General features: G+C 41.2%; 2 protein-coding genes across 6 annotated transcripts in view; one reads left to right on the top strand and one right to left on the bottom strand.

Annotated features, from left to right (window-relative positions):
• Positions 1 to 1538, top strand: part of col9a2 (procollagen, type IX, alpha 2) — a 55528-nt gene extending 53990 nt beyond the window's left edge. Inside the window, exon 34 of the mRNA XM_034160350.1 lies at positions 521 to 1538. Within this exon, the coding sequence (XP_034016241.1) occupies positions 521 to 726 (206 nt within the window). The 3' untranslated portion in view covers positions 727 to 1538. The remainder of the gene's footprint in view (positions 1 to 520) is intronic.
• Positions 1539 to 1970: 432 nt separating this feature from the next.
• Positions 1971 to 21046, bottom strand: part of col16a1 (collagen, type XVI, alpha 1) — a 177212-nt gene continuing 158136 nt past the window's right edge. For all 5 annotated transcript variants that reach the window (XM_034160345.1, XM_034160347.1, XM_034160348.1 and 2 more), the window contains 5 exons: positions 6222 to 6416; positions 5951 to 6014; positions 5637 to 5813; positions 5430 to 5507; positions 1971 to 3801 (listed from right to left, as the gene is read on the bottom strand). In XM_034160345.1, coding sequence (XP_034016236.1) covers positions 3608 to 3801; positions 5430 to 5507; positions 5637 to 5813; positions 5951 to 6014; positions 6222 to 6416 — 708 coding nt within the window. In that variant the 3' untranslated portion in view covers positions 1971 to 3607. The remainder of the gene's footprint in view (positions 3802 to 5429; positions 5508 to 5636; positions 5814 to 5950; positions 6015 to 6221; positions 6417 to 21046) is intronic.

Raw genomic sequence — 21046 nt, 5'->3', positions numbered from 1 at the left:
TGAGCCAAAATAACAGAACATGTAAGTTTGGACACTCTTTATCATATCACAACTAAATCATCAGTTTTACAGCCAATTATAATTTTCAAGTCATGGGATGGATACATGTACGTTTGCAAGTCTTAGACATCATTTATTTTGATCATAAATATATACAAACAGCATGGTTCTGAATAATAAGAAATAATAATTATCTAGAGTAGACTGTTCTCAAAAAGTGCCCATGCAAGGAGACTAGTGAGGGAAGCCACCAAGACACCCATGGCAACTATGGGGAAACTATGGACTTTTTGGGCTGTAATTGGAGGGACTGATCATGGTGCAAACTTTGTTACACTTCATGGTTGAGCCATTCTTGAGAGACACATTTGATTTCATTAAAAAATAAAAAATAAAGTAAAAGCCCCTACGGTCCAGAAAAGTTTCTATTCCACTATATGTATACTATGCATACATACAGGATTAAAAATCAGAGAACCACTTTCTTCAAAATTTGCCCATAAATCCTCACCCTCTGCAGGTCCTCCTGGTGTTGATGCTGTGGCTCGGAATGGTAGACACGGTGAGCCAGGGCCTCAAGGAGTAGCTGGAGAGGCTGGTCGTCCCGGTAAGGCGGGTTTACCAGGTCTACTAGGGTACTGTGAAGCTGCAACGTGTCTAGCTGCATCTGCATACACCTCCCCGAGGCTACAGGAGGCAGGCACCATCAAAGGACCCAATTTTTAGAAACGGTCCTCTCCATCAGCCGTTCATAACACCTGGGAGACAGCGAAAGAGAGGGAGAGACAGCGAGGAGGCGGGTCCACTCTTCTCAGTTGGACAACATCAAGAATGAGGAGTGGGGGATATCAGTGTGGTGCTCGGATACAACCCCCTCCTAAAACTGACAAGCTGAAGTTTCGACTGATGGGACGTAACTCTGATCTTAATCTCCTGCATCACCATGACAACTACAGCTCCCAGCCACCCACATCCTTCTGAATTCTCCAGCATTTCGGATGATGTCAGCCCATCCAAATATCCCATCCCCAGTTCCCAGCGTTTGGCGATGAACAGATTCATGCACGTTCACTCGTCTCCGCTGTATCACTGAGAGGACCTGAAAACAAAGCAGGATGAATCATGCTTCATTTTTATCAAGTGATACACAACATATGTAAGACTTTGTTTTTATGTGTTTGAAGCTAACCCCCTTTTGCTTCTCTTGAATCGTACGTGGAAAAAAAGGACCAATAAATGATTGCATCTTCACCTCAATACTGTACTTTTGGAAGACTTTGCTAACCTATGTGTACATTACCCCCCAACGCCGCCACCACCCCCCTACTCTGGCCCTACCCAAAGTCTCATTTTAGAAAGTAACAACTAGCTTTATCTCCTCTTGTTGCCTAGCAACACCATATCCCATCTCCCACAATGCAGTGCTGTAAATCTTTGTAAATTGTGTGTTGATTATTATGTAGCGGAAAAGGAATGGGTTATGATATGCACCAATACAAATCCTGTGTTAATGAATGAATAAAAGTTCCCGCAGAGTTGATGACTTTTCTCAAAGACAATCAGTTGTAGTTAGAATGTGCTTCCTTTACCACTGTCAGATTTACAGAGGGTATCACCGATTTAATGACTGATTTATTTTCATCCAAAAAAAAAAGCTATTTATTGTTCTTTATATACATAAGTCATTTGTAAAGAGGGTTTTATTTCTGGATCAGCCCAAACCAATAAAGAAGAACCTTTTGTAAAACCCAATGTTCTTTTTCATAAGGATTCTCATCTTCATCTCCCTGCCATTTCATTCCTCCTATTTCAAATCTTTACCTATTACTGAATGTAAATAAACTCATTTTTCAAAATCTGCAGGTACTCACAGCCTCTGTCAACATTAAAGCTCAACCAAGTCGAACACATCGCCGTGACTATATGAAAGCACAGCTATCATGCAAAACAAAAGAATCACACTCATAAAATTCTGCTTTCAAAATGTATCTTTTTAACCCTCTCAAACATTTATATATCAAAAAACACAGGCACTTCATGGGTTAGAAAACAATGACAGCAAGACAAAAAGAAAACACATACAAAAGTTGAGCAAATCGATGGAAAATAGTGGCACTACTTGAACAGCAGTTTACACAACGTAACAATTACAATTTGGTTTAGGGTTCACATTCCTCATGGTGTGGGGATGCTTGTTTAGAAGAGTGTGAGTGCAGCTTGTAGTTATAAATTTGCCGTTCTTCAACGTAGGTTCAGCTATGACAGTGTAGTTGATAAATGTTATACATTTCAGAAGAAAATGATTTTTTTAAACGGTTATAATTTCATGTCTTGTTGAATTTAGGTCTGTTGAAACTCCTTAAAAGTGCTTTATAAATACAATTATTATAAATTGTTATAAAATATGTAATTGTTAACTCAAATACAATGTGCAATGTACCTAAGATTTGTTCAAAATTTCTTTGTTGCCATGAGATTATGAGGTATCCTTGCTTGGTTTGTAATATTACAGTATTTGTAGCTAATAGCCTAAATTTTTTGTTCTTATTTAGGTAAGAAGTGAATGATGATGCAGGTGAATGTCTAGGTTAGAAAAAATTAATGAGATATGGCTGCATCTGTAATTTATACAAAATTAACTTGAGCAACATAAATCACAAAAACCCAAATGCTTTCTAACATAAAATTCAAATTTCGTCCATAAATAAGTTGTCTTTTACTGATCATTCAATATTCTTCAATTTTAAAAGCTTATTAACTTTTAACAAAAATCACTTTAGTATATTTGTGTTATGTATAACCATGATGACAAAAAAGTCCCATAATTACGCCTTTTGATTTTAATCAAATGCTTTATAAACAAAAAAAGTATAAAAAGCCATTATATATAAATATAAATATGTACAAAACAGTCAATCCATTAAAGGGATATGAATTGTCCCATTTGTGCAGAATCAAAATAAATTTTGAGGGATTTTCTTTGATGACACAAATTAAAAGTAGGTATTACTACTCACGTACCAATGCGTAAAACAAACAACAACAAGCAATGGCTCAAAAATGTATTTTTCTTGGAGACAGATAGCTGAATGCCATAAAAATTGTGGGCATTTTTTTCTGAATAAAGTTTAAAACAAAATGTAGAATGTAGAAGTAAAAAGTAAAAAAGTAGAAGTGGTCAGAATGACTCAAGGACAACAAAATACCTTATGTTGACTGAAAGCCTACAGAAGGACTAAAAAGTGAGCACTGATAGCTGAGTATAAACTAAAAACCAAAAAAAAAAAGAAGGTAAGACCAAATTAAGAAAAACAAAAAAACAAATATGGCAATGAATAAGCAGGAAGAGGGAAATAAAGTGATTCAAAAAATCTGCTGCTTGTGTCTTTATAGGCTTAAGTTCCAACGTGGCCCTTAGGAAAAAATAGTGGGTTTTCTTTTTCTCCATGTTCGGGTGGAAATTGTGTGGGGAAATCTGTGCAATTCAACAACAAAGGGAGCTCCTTTATTTCATCTTGTGGTCAAACATAACTTTGGATCATGGCTTCTGGCTGCATGTTCTCTGTAGTCTCTTTGCTTCAGTCCCCTCTCCCTCATACATAGATCTCTACCAGGGGCCCTTCATAGGTGGACCCTTGGGGCTATACTCGACTTGGTGGCTCATACAGTCTCCAGGATTACACCGACCATCGTTTCCTTTTGGACCAGCCTGTCCAGGAGGGCCAGGAATTCCAGGAACACCCTGTTGACCAACAGGACCTGGGGGCCCCATCTTACTATAGCCTGGAGGGCCTGGGACACCTGGTGGAAGGGTAGGGGGGGAGAAGTTAGACAACATTGTTAAAAGCATTTAAAACACAATCCTAATACTTTAACAATGATAATGTGTTTCAAGTAACGTTAATAAGTAGGGGACCTCACACAAGAAGTAGGATTCATTTCTTTTACTGTCAATGTTACATGCACAGCAGTTGGCCATCGCCCAGTTTTGGGGAAATAGCAATCTTTGCAATAGGGCAGTGCCATCTTATTTGAACCCTGCGTGATGTTGTGGGATTTGACAAGTTATGGGAACAGCTGTTCCCGTTGTGCAATATATACACAGGGGAGGTGATGGTCTAGTGGTTAAAGAGTTGGGCTTGAGACTAGATGATCCTCATTTTCGGTTGCAATCACCGAAGAAGCTGCAAAAAGTGCAGTTTTTCAGTTCCCAGCAGAGAAGGGAAGACAAGACAAATGGGAGCGGTCTTGTCGGTAAGTGGTAGCCTACACAGTTAACCAGAGGAGCTACGTTCTCTCGCCTATACAACCACCTCAACACGTTTAAGCTCCGGGTCATAAACAAACCACAACACATGTCCACTTTCCACCGTATTGTCACTTTTTCCTTTGCATTTTCACTTTGTTTGCATGTAATTTGCCCAAAAACTCAGAGAAAGTGCCATGTTTCTGTCCCCGGAAGTACAGAAATTGTCATATGCATCATTTTACCCCTTTAGCACCCACCCTCAAACTTCTTTTCATGAAGTTTAGCCACCTAGCTACCTATTATGGTGAATCCACTAGATTATCATTGGCTATCATACAAGAAGACAGTCATCTGGAAATTTCTTGAACAGGTGGGTCACTTGTGGCTGCAGCAACTGGCTCAAAGGCGCAAACAACAGCCATCGTGACTGTATTCTAGCTTAGTGTTCACATCATACTCATTTTCAGACTTTGTGAGCATGGGAACTTGATTAAAAAAATGTATAAACTAGCCTCATCTGTCATTTTACCTAATTCAGAGCAAGGCAAGAAAGACAGAATGGAGAACAAAAAGACAATGTATTGAGTAAAGTCCAATTACCATTATATGCTTTGCCCATTTCTTCTCAGGAAGATAAAAATATATATTGTGAACACTTTTTGAACAAGAACCTCAGTTTTCCTGAGGGTGTCTTCCCAAGGGATCAATAAAGTCTATCTAATCTAATCTAATGCGAGCTATATGAGATTTCTTCATTTAGGACTCATCAACAACAGGATATCCTACCATCAAGCAATCAAATTACATAAATCAAATAAAATGTATTTCTCCATAAATTCTAATTTATAGCGCCTGCACAATCTTTACCTCACTTTGACTTTTACAAGTTTATTGCTTAAAACGAACAAACAAAAACAACAACAAAAAACAAATCAAGCTTCTAAATACAATATTTCTTATAATTATAAAATCAAATCTCTCCATGATATTCATTCATTCATTTTCTGAAATTAGGAGGAAGCTGAACCACCTGGAGAGAACCCAGGTGAACATATGGAGAACATGCAAACTTCACACAGAAAGGACCAGATGGGAGCCCATCTCAGGACCTTCTTGCTGTCAGGCAACAGTGCTAACCACTAAGCCACCGTGATGCCCATCAACGACAGTGTTAAATTACCTGGTGCTCCCGGAGGTCCTACATCTCCCATCTCTCCAATACCCTTTTCTCCTTTCTCTCCTTGTGGCCCCCGTGGTCCTAACATCAAATAATTTACATTTTTTTAAATACAGTTTTTCATGTAACAGTTTCAGAACAATTCACTTTCAAATTTACTTTGTTTTTGTAATCTGAAATGTTCTGCTGTGGTATAATGGTTTCTCTCACCGGGTGGTCCCGGGGCTCCTGTCCGGCCTTGTCGGCCCATATGTCCTGGGATACCAGGTGAACCTGGTGCCCCAGGATTACCTGGTGTTCCATCTTTCCCTGGAGGTCCGGGCCGACCTGGTGATGCTACCATCTCTACTGGCATCTGCATGCGAGACATGTAGTAGGCCATTCTCTCTGTAGATTCAACACAATAATTCCACAGTGAAAGCAGCAGTATCCCAAAGGGGAAACTGAACAAAACATATCTCAAGAGATAGCAAAAATAGGGCATTATGAAAAGTAACATTATGACATCAAGAACATGTTCTCACCATCAAAGATTTTAATGACCTGCTGGCGGATGAAGTTCTTGATTTCATCATAATTGACTACTGCCTAGGATAGAGGAAAAAAGAGAAAACCAAAAGCTCAACTATGGCAAAAAAAATTTAAAAATACATTATGTACAAGAACAATGGAGCTAGTGAGCGCCGTTGGCTACTGAGCGTGTGTCATCACTAGTTCTGTTGTCATGATTTAGAAAAGATTTTCAAGGAAGAAAGTAAAAGTCAGTGATGCTTGTGTAGTGGTGCTTTATCTCACATCATTTCCTGGTGAACCTGGAGTTCCTGGGGGACCAGGGGGTCCCGCTGAGCCTGGGCTTCCCCTCTCCCCTCTGGGGCCAACTGGTCCAATCATCGGCTGTGCGTCTTTGGAGTGGTAGCCTCCACCACCAGGGAGCCCTGGTCTTCCTCTCTCTCCTGGAGGTCCTCTCTGGCCAGGGGACCCTGCCTCACCCTGAGTGACAGCAAAGAAGGCAGAGATGAAAACAGGATAGTGATACAAGACAACAATAATACTTCCAGTTATACAGGTTTCCACTGGCCTTGGATAACAAAGTGCTCAATATCATTAATTATGAGTCATATATTGTATGACGGTATTGTATCACTTCCTGTTCCGGAGCACAGCGGTGTTTTTCTGTATCTGTTAGCTGTTTAATCTGCGCAGTTAGATTGATCTAGTTATCTAGATTACGATTTGTTTCCCAGTGTAATCTTTACGTGCCTTAACTAAAGCACTCCTTCTGCTGAATCACCTCTAAATTATTTACACATTATTCACTTTGCGTGTTTTTAGGAATCCGCTAGCTTAGCGTAGCTACTAGCTCTTAGCCGATTTAGCATAGCGGCTTCTCCTGTCTCTCCCGCACTTTTCTGCTCTGGGTGTGAAATGTTTAGTTATTCCTCGGCCTCCTTTAGCAGTAACGGTACTTGTAATAAGTGTAGCTTATTCGTAGCTTTGGAGGCCAGGCTGGGCGAATTGGAGACTCGGCTCCGCACCGTGGAAAATTCTACAGCTAGCCAGGACCCTGTAGTCGGTGCGGACCAAGGTAGCTTAGCCGCCGTTAGTTCCCCCCTGGCAGATCCCGAGCAGCCGGGAAAGCAGGCCGACTGGGTGACTGTGAGGAGGAAGCGTAGCCCTAAACAGAAGCCCCGTGTACACCGCCAACCCGTTCACATTTCTAACCGTTTTTCCCCACTCGGCGACACACCCGCCGAGGATCAAACTCTGGTTATTGGCGACTCTGTTTTGAGAAATGTGAAGTTAGCGACACCAGCAACCATAGTCAATTGTCTTCCGGGGGCCAGAGCAGGCGACATTGAAGGAAATTTGAAACTGCTGGCTAAGGCTAAGCGTAAATTTGGTAAGATTGTAATTCACGTCGGCAGTAATGACACCCGGTTACGCCAATCGGAGGTCACTAAAATTAACATTAAATCGGTGTGTAACTTTGCAAAAACAATGTCGGACTCTGTAGTTTTCTCTGGGCCCCTCCCCAATCGGACCGGGAGTGACATGTTTAGCCGCATGTTCTCCTTGAATTGCTGGCTGTCTGAGTGGTGTCCAAAAAATGAGGTGGGCTTCATAGATAATTGGCAAAGCTTCTGGGGAAAACCTGGTCTTGTTAGGAGAGACGGCATCCATCCCACTTTGGATGGAGCAGCTCTCATTTCTAGAAATCTGGCCAATTTTCTTAAATCCTCCAAACCGTGACTATCCAGGGTTGGGACCAGGAAGCAGAGTTGTAGTCTTACACACCTCTCTGCAGCTTCTCTCCCCCTGCCATCCCCTCATTACCCCATCCCCGTGGAGACGGTGCCTGCTCCCAGACTACCAATAACCAGCAAAAATCTATTTAAGCATAAAAATTCAAAAAGAAAAAATAATATAGCACCTTCAACTGCACCACAGACTAAAACAGTTAAATGTGGTCTATTACACATTAGGTCTCTCTCTTCTAAGTCCCTGTTGGTAAATGATATAATAATTGATCAACATATTGATTTATTCTGCCTAACAGAAACCTGGTTACAGCAGGATGAATATGTTAGTTTAAATGAGTCAACACCCCAGAGTCACACTAACTGTCAGAATGCTCGTAGCACGGGCCGGGGCGGAGGATTAGCAGCAATCTTCCATTCCAGCTTATTAATTAATCAAAAACCCAGACAGAGCTTTAATTCATTTGAAAGCTTGTCTCTTAGTCTTGTCCATCCAAATTGGAAGTCCCAAAAACCAGTTTTATTTGTTATTATCTATCGTCCACCTGGTCGTTACTGTGAGTTTCTCTGTGAATTTTCAGACCTTTTGTCTGACTTAGTGCTTAGCTCAGATAAGATAATTATAGTGGGCGATTTTAACATCCACAGAGATGCTGAGAATGACAGCCTCAACACTGCATTTAATCTATTTTTAGACTCTATTGGCTTTGCTCAAAAAGTAAATGAGTCCACCCACCACTTTAATCATATCTTAGATCTTGTTCTGACTTATGGTATGGAAATAGAAGACTTAACAGTATTCCCTGAAAACTCCCTTCTGTCTGATCATTTCTTAATAACATTTACATTTACTCTGATGGACTACCCAGCAGTAGGGAATAAGTTTCATTACACTAGAAGTCTTTCAGAAAGCGCTGTAACTAGGTTTAAGGATATGATTCCTTCTTTATGTTCTCTAATGCCATATAACAACACAGTGCAGAGTAGCTACCTAAACTCTGTAAGGGAGATAGAGTATCTCGTCAATAGTTTTACATCCTCATTGAAGACAACTTTGGATGCTGTAGCTCCTCTGAAAAAGAGAGCTTTAAATCAGAAGTGTCTGACTCCGTGGTATAACTCACAAACTCGTAGCTTAAAGCAGATAACCCGTAAGTTGGAGAGGAAATGGCGTCTCACTAATTTAGAAGATCTTCACTTAGCCTGGAAGAAGAGTCTGTTGCTCTATAAAAAAGCCCTCCGTAAAGCTAGGACATCTTTCTACTCATCACTAATTGAAGAAAATAAGAACAACCCCAGGTTTCTTTTCAGCACTGTAGCCAGGCTGACAAAGAGTCAGAGCTCTATTGAGCTGAGTATTCCATTAACTTTAACTAGTAATGACTTCATGACTTTCTTTGCTAACAAAATTTTAACTATTAGAGAAAAAATTACTCATAACCATCCCAAAGACGTATCGTTATCTTTGGCTGCTTTCAGTGATGCCGGTATTTGGTTAGACTCTTTCTCTCCGATTGTTCTGTCTGAGTTATTTTCATTAGTTACTTCATCCAAACCATCAACATGTTTATTAGACCCCATTCCTACCAGGCTGCTCAAGGAAGCCCTACCATTATTTAATGCTTCGATCTTAAATATGATCAATCTATCTTTGTTAGTTGGCTATGTACCACAGGCTTTTAAGGTGGCAGTAATTAAACCATTACTTAAAAAGCCATCACTTGACCCAGCTATCTTAGCTAATTATAGGCCAATCTCCAACCTTCCTTTTCTCTCAAAAATTCTTGAAAGGGTAGTTGTAAAACAGCTAACTGATCATCTGCAGAGGAATGGTCTATTTGAAGAGTTTCAGTCAGGTTTTAGAATTCATCATAGTACAGAAACAGCATTAGTGAAGGTTACAAATGATCTTCTTATGGCCTCGGACAGTGGACTCATCTCTGTGCTTGTTCTGTTAGACCTCAGTGCTGCTTTTGATACTGTTGACCATAAAATTTTATTACAGAGATTAGAGCATGCCATAGGTATTAAAGGCACTGCGCTGCGGTGGTTTGAATCATATTTGTCTAATAGATTACAATTTGTTCATGTAAATGGGGAATATTCTTCACAGACTAAAGTTAATTATGGAGTTCCACAAGGTTCTGTGCTAGGACCAATTTTATTCACTTTATATATGCTTCCCTTAGGCAGTATTATTAGACGGTATTGCTTAAATTTTCATTGTTACGCAGATGATACCCAGCTTTATCTATCCATGAAGCCAGAGGACACACACCAATTAGCTAAACTGCAGGATTGTCTTACAGACATAAAGACATGGATGACCTCTAATTTCCTGCTTTTAAACTCAGATAAAACTGAAGTTATTGTACTTGGCCCCACAAATCTTAGAAACATGGTGTCTAACCAGATCCTTACTCTGGATGGCATTACCCTGACCTCTAGTAATACTGTGAGAAATCTTGGAGTCATTTTTGATCAGGATATGTCATTCAAAGCGCATATTAAACAAATATGTAGGACTGCTTTTTTGCATTTACGCAATATCTCTAAAATCAGAAAGGTCTTGTCTCAGAGTGATGCTGAAAAACTAATTCATGCATTTATTTCCTCTAGGCTGGACTATTGTAATTCATTATTATCAGGTTGTCCTAAAAGTTCCCTAAAAAGCCTTCAGTTAATTCAAAATGCTGCAGCTAGAGTACTGATGGGGACTAGAAGGAGAGAGCATATCTCACCCATATTGGCCTCTCTTCATTGGCTTCCTGTTATTTCTAGAATAGAATTTAAAATTCTTCTTCTTACTTATAAGGTTTTGAATAATCAGGTCCCATCTTATCTTAGGGACCTCGTAGTACCATATCACCCCAATAGAGCGCTTCGCTCTCAGACTGCAGGCTTACTTGTAGTTCCTAGGGTTTGTAAGAGTAGAATGGGAGGCAGAGCCTTCAGCTTTCAGGCTCCTCTCCTGTGGAACCAGCTCCCAATTCAGATCAGGGAGACAGACACCCTCTCTACTTTTAAGATTAGGCTTAAAACTTTCCTTTTTGCTAAAGCTTATAGTTAGGGCTGGATCAGGTGACCCTGAACCATCCCTTAGTTATGCTGCTATAGACGTAGACTGCTGGGGGGTTCCCATGATGCACTGTTTCTTTCTCTTTTTGCTCTGTATGCACCACTCTGCATTTAATCATTAGTGATCGATCTCTGCTCCCCTCCACAGCATGTCTTTTTCCTGGTTCTCTCCCTCAGCCCCAACCAGTCCCAGCAGAAGACTGCCCCTCCCTGAGCCTGGTTCTGCTGGAGGTTTCTTCCTGTTAAAAGGGAGTTTTTCCTTCCCACTGTAGCCAAGTGCTTGCTCACAGGGGGTCATTTTGACCGTTGGGGTTTTACATAATTATTGTATGGCCTTGCCTTACAATATAAAGCGCCTTGGGGCAACTGTTTGTTGTGATTTGGCGCTATATAAAAAAATTGATTGATTGATTGATTGATATATCTTTCAGCAGATTTCACCAGAGGAGTCCCCTAATTACCTTCTCCCATGCCCCCACCTATATATATATATATATATATATATATATATATATATATATATATATATATATATATATATATATATATATATACACTCAACAAAAATATAAAGGCAACACTTTTGGTTTTGCTCCCATTTTGTATGAGATGAACTCAAAGATCTAAAACTTTTTCCACATACACAATATCACCATTTCTCTCAAATATTGTTCACAAACCAGTCTAAATCTGTGATAGTGAGCACTTCTCCTTTGCTGAGATAATCCATCCCACCTCACATTTGTGCCATACCAAGATGCTGATTAGACACCATGATTAGTGCACAGTTGTGCCTTAGACCAGTGATTTTCAACCTTTTTTGAGCCGCGGCACCCTTTTTATATTTATAAAATCCTGCGGCACACCACTGTCATGTGTCACGTGTCACGCACCACTAACTCGACTGTCTCTACACGGTGCGTTAGCAACATGTGCGGTACAGATATAACGTAACATTGTATACTATAGTCATGGAGCTGTATATAAGAACTAGAGAGCGCAATCCCAATGCTGCACACTAAACGAAAACGTCCCCTCATGGACAGCGACATGACGTCTCCTAACCGGGCAAAATATTGAAGTACCCGGATGTTAATGCATTTTCAATGGAGATTCGCGACTGAACACACTCAGAAAAATGCTCGCAAAATACGTGTTAAAATGCCATTTTGTCCTGGATATCGAGCCAGTAAAATTAAATTACATTAAATTATGTCAGGAAAGTATTAAACTTACTCTGACACACACACATTCACAAATATTAGTGTTGAAAGTTACACGGATCTGCGCTGATAAGCTGCGCTGCTCGGCTGAGCTGCTGCTGTTCAACGCAGCGCGGCTCCTAAAACCATTACAATATATTTATATATATTATATTTTTACATAATTGTCCTTTATTGACCGAGTTTCATTCATGAACTCAGCGGTGTGTGTGTGCACATCTCTGTGTGTGTGGCAGCACAGCGCGGGTCATTAATCTCATTATTTTAAGGTGCAAACAATTTTTAGTCACTAACGACAAGAATTTGAACTAAACATTGGTCTAGCAGTGGAAAATATCAACTAGACATAAGTGAAATTAATGATCCGTGTCATCGGGCGACACAGGTACGGCAGGAGACATACAGCTGTTTATCATCCAAATATCACAGACAAAGTGACAACAATAACTAAAACCACTTACTTATGGAAGGAAATATTGTCTCCCTTGTTCCTCCGTTTGTGACTTTGCCAACATGCGCAGCTTTTCGGCATATTCCACCTGTTTCTTGACGAGACTAAGTGAACTTCTATGCACGCAAATCACTAACTTGCCCGGAATTAAAATGGCGATCACGCCTCCTTGTCGGCACACGGCTCAGCGCTACTGCGCGCTTTGCTGCCATCTACTGAAATAAAAGAGCATTACACCATCTGCCACACTATTACAGCACATACACCCGATAATGGTGATAATTGATAATTGCCCACGGCACCCCTGACGATCGATCACGGCACCCTAGGGTGCCGCGGCACCCCGGTTGAGAATCACTGCCTTAGACTGCCCACAATAAAAGGCCACTCTGAAAGGTGCAGTTTTATCACACAGCACAATGCCACAGATGTCGCAAGATTTGAGGGAGCGTGCAGTTGGCATGCTGACAGCAGGAATGTCAACCAGAGCTGTTGCTTGTGTATTGAATGTTCATGTCTCTACCATAAGCCGTCTCCAAAGTCGTTTCAGAGAATTTGTCAGTACATCCAACCAGCCTCACAACCGCAGACCACGTGTAACCACACCAGCCCAGGACCTCCACATCCAGCATGTTCACCTCCAAGATCGTCTGAGACCAGCCACTCGGACAGCTGCTGAAACAATCGGTTTGCATAACCAAAGAATTTCTGCACAAACTGTCAGAAACGTCTCAGGGAAGCTCATCTGCATGCTCGTCGTCCTCATCGGGGTCTCGACCTGACTCCAGTTCGTCATCGTAACCGACTTGAGTGGGCAAATGCTCACATTCGCTGGCGTTTGGCACGTTGGAGAGGTGTTCTCTTCACAGATGATGCGAAGGAGATGTGTTGCACTGCATGAGGCAAATGGTGTTCACACCAGATACTGACTGGTATCCCCCCCAGTAAAACAAAACTGCACCTTTCAGAGTGGCCTTTTATTGTGGGCAGACTAAGGCACACCTGTGCACTAATCATGGTGTCTAATCAGCATCTTGATATGGCACACCTGTGAGGTGGGATGGATTATCTCAGCAAAGGAGAAGTGCTCACTATCACAGATTTAGACTGGTTTATGAACAATATTTGAGGGAAATGGTGATATTGTGTATGTGGAAAAAGTTTTAGATCTTTGAGTTCATCTCATACAAAATGGGAGCAAAACCAAAAGTGTTGCGTTTATATTTTTGTTGAGTATATATAGGTATATTTGACATTTGACTGCGTCTATGTCTGTGTTCTTGTGCCTGTTACATCAGCATTCTATCCCCTGCAGTCTGCTTGGCTTCCATTTAGAGAAACATTGTGCTATTACATGCCTTTCCTTCATGTGCCACAGACTGACAAGCAAGACAGATAATGGCATGAACTAGGCAGCTAACAATCTGACTTCTCACATTGCAAAATTCAGTCCTGCTGAAGTATAATGTGACCTAAAAACTGTATAATTATACGAGCGGAGCGCCACGCGTGAGGCTTGCTCTGTGGTAGATGGAGGCACAAACCAGAAATGGCATAAAAAAATCAACCCAGTGGGGAAAAAGCCACAAACCGTTGTAAAAAGCTGTAAAAGCCACAAACTGATGGTAGACAAACACAGACATTACAAAGACGGGTTGACGCCACATTGGTTGCTGAGGTGCAAGAAATGCGGCCGCCATCTTGGACCAGTCATCATCGTAATTCTATCACAAGGCCGACGGTAGACGAACAAAGACATTATAAAAAGGAGTAGACACCACAATGGTTGCTGAGGCACAAGAAATGCGGCCACCATCTTGGACCAGTCATCATCCTAATTCTATCACAAGGCCGACGGTAGACGAACAGAGACATTATAAAGAGGAGTAGACACCACAATGGTTGCTGAGGCACAAGAAATGCAGCCACCATCTTGGACCAGTCATCGTAGTAATTCTAGCACAAGGTCCATGGTAGACGAACATAGACATCACAAAGAGGAGTAGATGCCGCATTGGTTGCTGAGGCACAAGAAATGCAGCCGCCATCTTGGACCAGTCATTGTAGTAATTCTAGCACAAGGCCGACAGTAGACAAATAGACATTACGAAGAGGAGTAAACGCCGCATTGGTTGCTGAGGCACAAAAAAACGCGGCCACCATCTTCGACCAGTCATCGTAGTAATTCTAGCACAAGGCCAACGGTAGATGAACATATACATTATAAAGAGGAATAGACACCGCAGTGGTTGCTGAGGTGCAGGAAATGCGGTAGCTATCTTGGAATGGTAGTGGAATGTAGTGATTCTATCACAATGCACAGTGAAGGTTTGATTATATAATCTTATTTTCTTTTTTAATCATTCTATCATAAAGCCCCGTGAGAAGCTGAAGGGTTTTAGCCAGGCTCATGCTCCAACAAAACATTTACTCAAAAAAATCTGAAGGACCTAAATGACATGGTGAGATGCTGAAGAGCTTTGCTCATCATGTCAACAACATTAAGACAGTTTGAAGATAATATTGGGTCACACAAACACACTCCCTTCATAAGAACATCAACTTACATTAGCTAGCTAAAGCAGTCTGCTCACTGTAGCGCTATCCATGCTAATGTATAATGTTGGCTGTGATAATTAGATATACTGTTTCATGTTCTAAAATTATTTTCTGGTATTAATTGCTCTAAAAACACATCAGTGCAATTTTCAGTCAGTTGTGTTATGGCACTGAGTAGCCTGAATAACATGTTGCTAGCTCAAAAATGAGCCTGTTAAGCTTGTTTGTGAGTGGATAATATATTATGCAAATATGTGCTCACTGGCTCAGGCTTCTATCCAGTTAATGATTTTATTAAAGATTTTAACTGTGCAGTTGTAGTGTCACATATGTGGGTATAATTAGCTCCGCATTGGCAACATGCAATAGCTGGCACAACAAGCTTTCAGCCTGACCCATTTCAATAGATGAATGAATAAATGCAGAGCTGTCAATCCATAATGTGACTGTAGCATTTATCAAATACTGAAAGTAGTGAGTATTGTTTCTCTTACAAGGGGTAATTTGTTCAACAAATGATTTGTATAAATAAGAATTTTTTTAATTATTATTTTTTTTTTTCCAAGTGAAGGGCCAAAAAGGAGTCACATTTATGGGGCCAAGTATATGTCCAACGTCCATGCACGATTCTCTGTTCAGTGAGGTATACAAGTTTCAGCAGTTTTTTTTTTTCCTTTGCAGTTGGCTGGAGTTTCAGATTTGTAGAAAGAAATATTCTTGAATATATTTTTGCTATTTTTGTGGTTCAAACTTACAAAATAATAATAATAAAAAACTTAATTTTCATAAACACAAGATAAAACACTTTATGCACATACCAGCATGTGAAAGTCACCTGACATGCTCAATGCACATAACGACTGAATATTCACCTGACCATTTATATTCATAATTCATATTTCTGCCAAAATTTCAATAAACATACAAATGCAAATTATGAAACATTATGTGGATTTACATTAGTGGCATGCTAAGTTAAAGCATGGACTCAAATAACATTACTTGAAGAAGTGGCAGATGATGAAAAAGTAGCAGATGAAATATTTCAATACTAAATAGTTGTACCAGAAGTTTTCCAAAACCTACTATTCGACCAACCTTCATTTTAGTGGTACTGATATTTTTGGAGGAGAAAATATTTAACAAATTTACACATAACCAATTGAATAATAGAAAGTCTCAATACAGTCAAACAGAAACTATTTTTCAACTGTTTTCAGATTTGAAAAAAAAAAAGAAAATAAAATGCAACTACATATCTTACTCTGTAATTATGCAATTTCTTAAGCACTATATGTCTTGAATGTTTTGTGGTTCTCACTGATATAACTATTCCATATTGTCTGTAGATGAGACATTTTCAAGAAAAAGAGTTTATAGTCTCTGGTCCCCTCCCCTCCCGGGGTACTGATGAGGCCTTTAGCAGGCTGACTGTTGTGTGGGCCGCCCGAAGAGGAGGTACTGCTGGCCAACACCAGAGGGCGCCCTGCCTGTAGAGAGGCTTCAGGCACCAGAGGGCGCAGTTCGCCGCCAAGAGCTTCAGGACCTCTGACAGCTGTCACTCATCACCTCATCATGCCATCCATAAAAGCCTGGAGAAGACACCACACCCCTGCCGAGAAATCGTCTGAAGTATTCAGGTAAAACGACTCAGCCGACTTGTGCAGTTTGCACACATTAAGCTTGCAGCTAAGCGTAGTTGTAACGTCCTTTACATCTAGGCTTGGAGAGTTGTTTAATTATCTATCCTGAGTTTGCAGACGTAATCCATTACAGTTGCAGCTGGAGCTGAGGTTGTAGAAGTCGGGAGGAGTTGGCGTTCCCGCTCCTCAGCGGTTAAGTGTAAATTGGGATCTGCAAGAACTGTGGATAATTGTGAGAGTGGGAGGTGGTGTTTTCTCCCTTCTTCAGAAGAACTCTGCTGACTGTTTACTGGGTGTGTGCTCACACACCCACTCTTGACTGTTTCTGCTTCCTTCCAGCAGTACCCGATCTGACAGCTGGAGACGGTGGCCACCTGGTGACTCGGGACTTGGCGGCTCCGGTGTGTTCCAGATCCGTTGGCGGTGGAAATCGTGTGGGTCCCGACTCTTCTCTGGACAGGCGTCTCCTATCCTCGAGCCTGTCCACACGACACCAACTTCATAATCGACCGTAGTATTGAATTGTATCTGTATCCGTTGTGCACATTTCACAACATTAAAAGTGTTACTTCTTATTTCCATTGACCGTTCATTTACGCCCCCTGTTGTGGGTCCATGTCATTACACTTTTCACAACACTGACATCATTAAATAGGTGGCTGACGCAGTTATGTCAACAGCAAGGCTTTAGCTTTATTGATAACTGGCCTTCGTTCTGGGGCTGCTGTGGTCTGCTGATGCCGGACGCCCTCCACCCTACTGGGGAAGGCGCCGCCATCTTGTCTGCGAACATAGAAAGAGCTCTAAAGGGAGGGTGACATTAAGAATTTACAGCAGGCCACGGAGCAGGTGATTAGAGACCCTGCAAGGCTTATGACAAATGTGGGTGTGGAATCCATTAGCTTAGTGGGGAAATTAGTGCAGAAAATCCACTATGGTGATAGTGCAGTTTATCTGCCAGGGAGGGAAATTCAACAAGTTGAGACTGTGGCCTGCTCCCGTAGACGTGTCCATACAAATCATAGAGGTATATGCTTTGCAAACTTAATACCCATTACTATATTGGATCATGTTGAAATTGAGGATGGCTCAGTGGTTGTTCCAGTAATAGCAAAGATTTTGTGTCTGCTACCTACAACGCGCGTGGAATATCTAAAACCTAAACCTACTTCTAGGCATCTTATATATGCTACTCCGGAACCACCCCTAAACCCAAACAGTTCAACTGTCAACCCCAATGAGGTCCTTAGACTGGGTCTCATTAACAGAAGATCACTGTCCTCAAAATCATTGTTGATTAATGATTTAACTATTGATCATCACTTAGATATGATTGGGTTATGTGAAACCTGGCTTAAACTTACAGCTGTCCTCCCCTTAAATGAAGCCTGCCCACCAGCATATACATTTAGTCATGTCCCTCGTGATGCGAAGCAAAGCGGGGGTGTAGCTCTTATTTATAAATCTAGGTTTAGCTTATTAGCTGTTGGGGGTCACAAATATAACTCGTTTGAGCATCTGATTCTCCACTACGCTCAGGATATTACGCATTGCCAAGGTCAGAAGAATAAAAATCAGCTGTATTACTTTGTCACTGTATACAGGCCTCCTGGCCCATATTCTGAATTCTTAGATGAATTTGGTGCATTCATCTCTAACTTGTCAACTAGTGCAGATAACATTCTGATCATTGGTGACTTTAATGTTCATATAAATAAGCCTTCTGATCCCCTCTGCAAATCATTTATGGAAATTGTGGATGCATTAGGATTTCGGCAATGCATTCGGGATTCGACGCACATTAGTGGAAATACCCTGGATCTGGTTCTCGCATGTGGTATTGCTGTCACGAATATTGACATCATGCCTCTTACATCAGTGGTCTCTGATCACTCACTTATTAAGTTTACAGTTTCGTTGCCGTGTTTAGTGGAACAACAACCTTATAAATCACTGCAGCGATGCATCAACTCCTCAACTAAGACTGAACTAGAAGCTAGACTGCCTGATGTCTTAGCCTCACTTTTGACAAATACCCAGTCAGTAGACAGACTTGTGGATAGTTTAAACTCAGTGCTCAAAACGACACTCGACATGATTGCACCACGTGTTGAAACCGCGCTCCCCGAAATCGCAGTCACCTTAGTTCAATGATTACCTGCGTGACCTCAAGCATAAAGCAAGAGGTCTAGAACGTAAATGGTGTTGTTCAAAATTAGAAGTGTTCACTTTGCGTGGTGTGATGCTATCTTAGACTATAAGCATGCATTATTGGCTACAAAGCGGACCTATTACTCTGATTTGATCAACAAAAACAAGCATAACTCAAAGTTCTTGTTCGACACGGTGGCAACACTTTTACATGGACAACGACCTGTAGCTCGCTCTCCTTTTACAGCACAAGATTTCCTAGATTACTTTGAAAAGAAAATAGATGACATTAGGTTGAATATATCCCAGCATGCCTTAACCCAGCCACTACACACTGCTATTGAGGTGGGCGCCACTACTGAGGCATTACCTAGATTTACAGAATTTGATAGCATCTCTCTAGACATGCTGACGAAACTCATAACGTCAACAAAAAGCACAACCTGTTTATTTGATGCTATACCAACAAAACTGTTTAAGGACCTGTGGCCCACTCTTGGGCCGATTGTGCTGGAAATTATTAATCTTTCTTTAACTTCTGGATCTGTTCCTAAACGTTTCAAATCCAGTGATTAAACCATTACTTAAGAAACCTAATCTTGACCCTAGTGTACTGAAAAACTATCGGCCGATAGCAAATCTATCATTTTGCTCTAAAATTCTGGAAAATGTGGTGTCACGACAGCTCGTAGACTATCTTACTGAGAATAATCTCTTTGAGCCACTGCAGTCTGCTTTTAGAAAATATCATTCCACTGAAACGGCTCTCACTAAAGTGGTGAATGATCTTCTGCTTACAATGGACTCGGACACCACTACGGTTCTGCTGCTGTTAGATCTCAGTGCTGCATTTGATACAGTGGATCATCATATCCTACTTGATAGGCTTGAGAATCATTTTGGGATTACTGGGAGTGCCCTTGCATGGCTAACATCATACTTGACCAGTCGTTCTCACTGTCTTCTGTACAGTAACACTACCTCTAACCTTAGTGACATGAAATTTGGGGTTCCTCAGGGGTCTGTCTTAGGCCCCCTGCTTTTCTCCCTTTATATAGCACCCCTTGGGCACATATTGTGGCGTTTTGGGATTACCTTTCACTGCTATGCAGATGACAGTTATATATGCCGATAACTGCTGGTAATTTCGTTCACATAAAATCCTTAGAAGATTGCAGTGAGAAGTTGAATGTCTAGAAACTTCCTACTTTTAAAATCTGAAAAGACTGAAATGATGGTTCTTGGTCCAGTGAGACATGGGCATCAATTTGACCAGTTAACACTCAGCCTAGGTTCCTGTGTCATACATCACACTGACAAAGTGAGGAACCTTGGGGTAATTTTTGATCCTTCGTTGTTCTTTGGCCTCCCCAATACAGCGCTTCGCTCTCAGACTGCAGGCTTACTTGTAGTTCCTAGGGTTTGTAAGAGTAGAATGGGAGGCAGAGCCTTCAGCTTTCAGGCTCCTCTCCTGTGGAACCAGCTCCCAATTTAGATCAGGGAGACAGACACCCTCTCTACTTTTAAGATTAGGCTTAAAACTTTCCTTTTTGCTAAAGCTTATAGTTAGGGCTGGATCAGGTGACCCTGAACCATCCCTTAGTTATGCTGCTATAGACTTAGACTGCTGGGGGGTTTCTTCCTGTTAAAAGGGAGTTTTTCCTTCCCACTGTTGCCAAGTGCTTGCTCACAGGGGGTCATTTTGACCGTTGGGGTTTTTCCGTAATTATTGTATGGCCTTGCCTTACAATATAAGGCGCCTTGGGGCAACTGTTTGTTGTGATTTGGTGCTATATAAATAAAATTGATTTGAAAATTGATATTAGAAATATTACTAGGACTGCTTTCTTCCACCTGCGAAATATAGCGAAGATTCTTCCCATCTTGTCTATGGCTGATGCCGAGACCCCGATCCATGCGTTCATCTCTTCTAGATTGGACTACTGCAATGTTCTATTTTCTGGTTTACCGCAGTCTAGCATTAGGGCTCTCCAATTGGTTAAAAATGCTGCAGCCAGACTTTTGACACGAAGCAGAAAGTTTGACCACATTACACCCATTTTGGCATCTCTTCACTGGCTTCCTGTCCCAGTGAAATCAGATTTTAAGGTTCTGCTACTAACCTATAAAATTATTCATGGACTGGCACCTCCCTACCTAGCTGACCTAATTAAACCTTACGTACCGGCCCAGGCTTTACGTTCTCAGGGTGCAGGACTACTTTGTGTCCCTAGGGTGAATAAGAAGTCTGCGGGTC

Source organism: Thalassophryne amazonica, chromosome 20 (genome assembly GCF_902500255.1).
Source record: "Thalassophryne amazonica chromosome 20, fThaAma1.1, whole genome shotgun sequence".
NCBI classification, from domain to species: Eukaryota; Metazoa; Chordata; class Actinopteri; order Batrachoidiformes; family Batrachoididae; genus Thalassophryne; species Thalassophryne amazonica.
The sequence above is the reverse complement of the archived record's forward strand: the minus strand, read 5'-3'. Positions and strand labels throughout refer to the sequence as shown.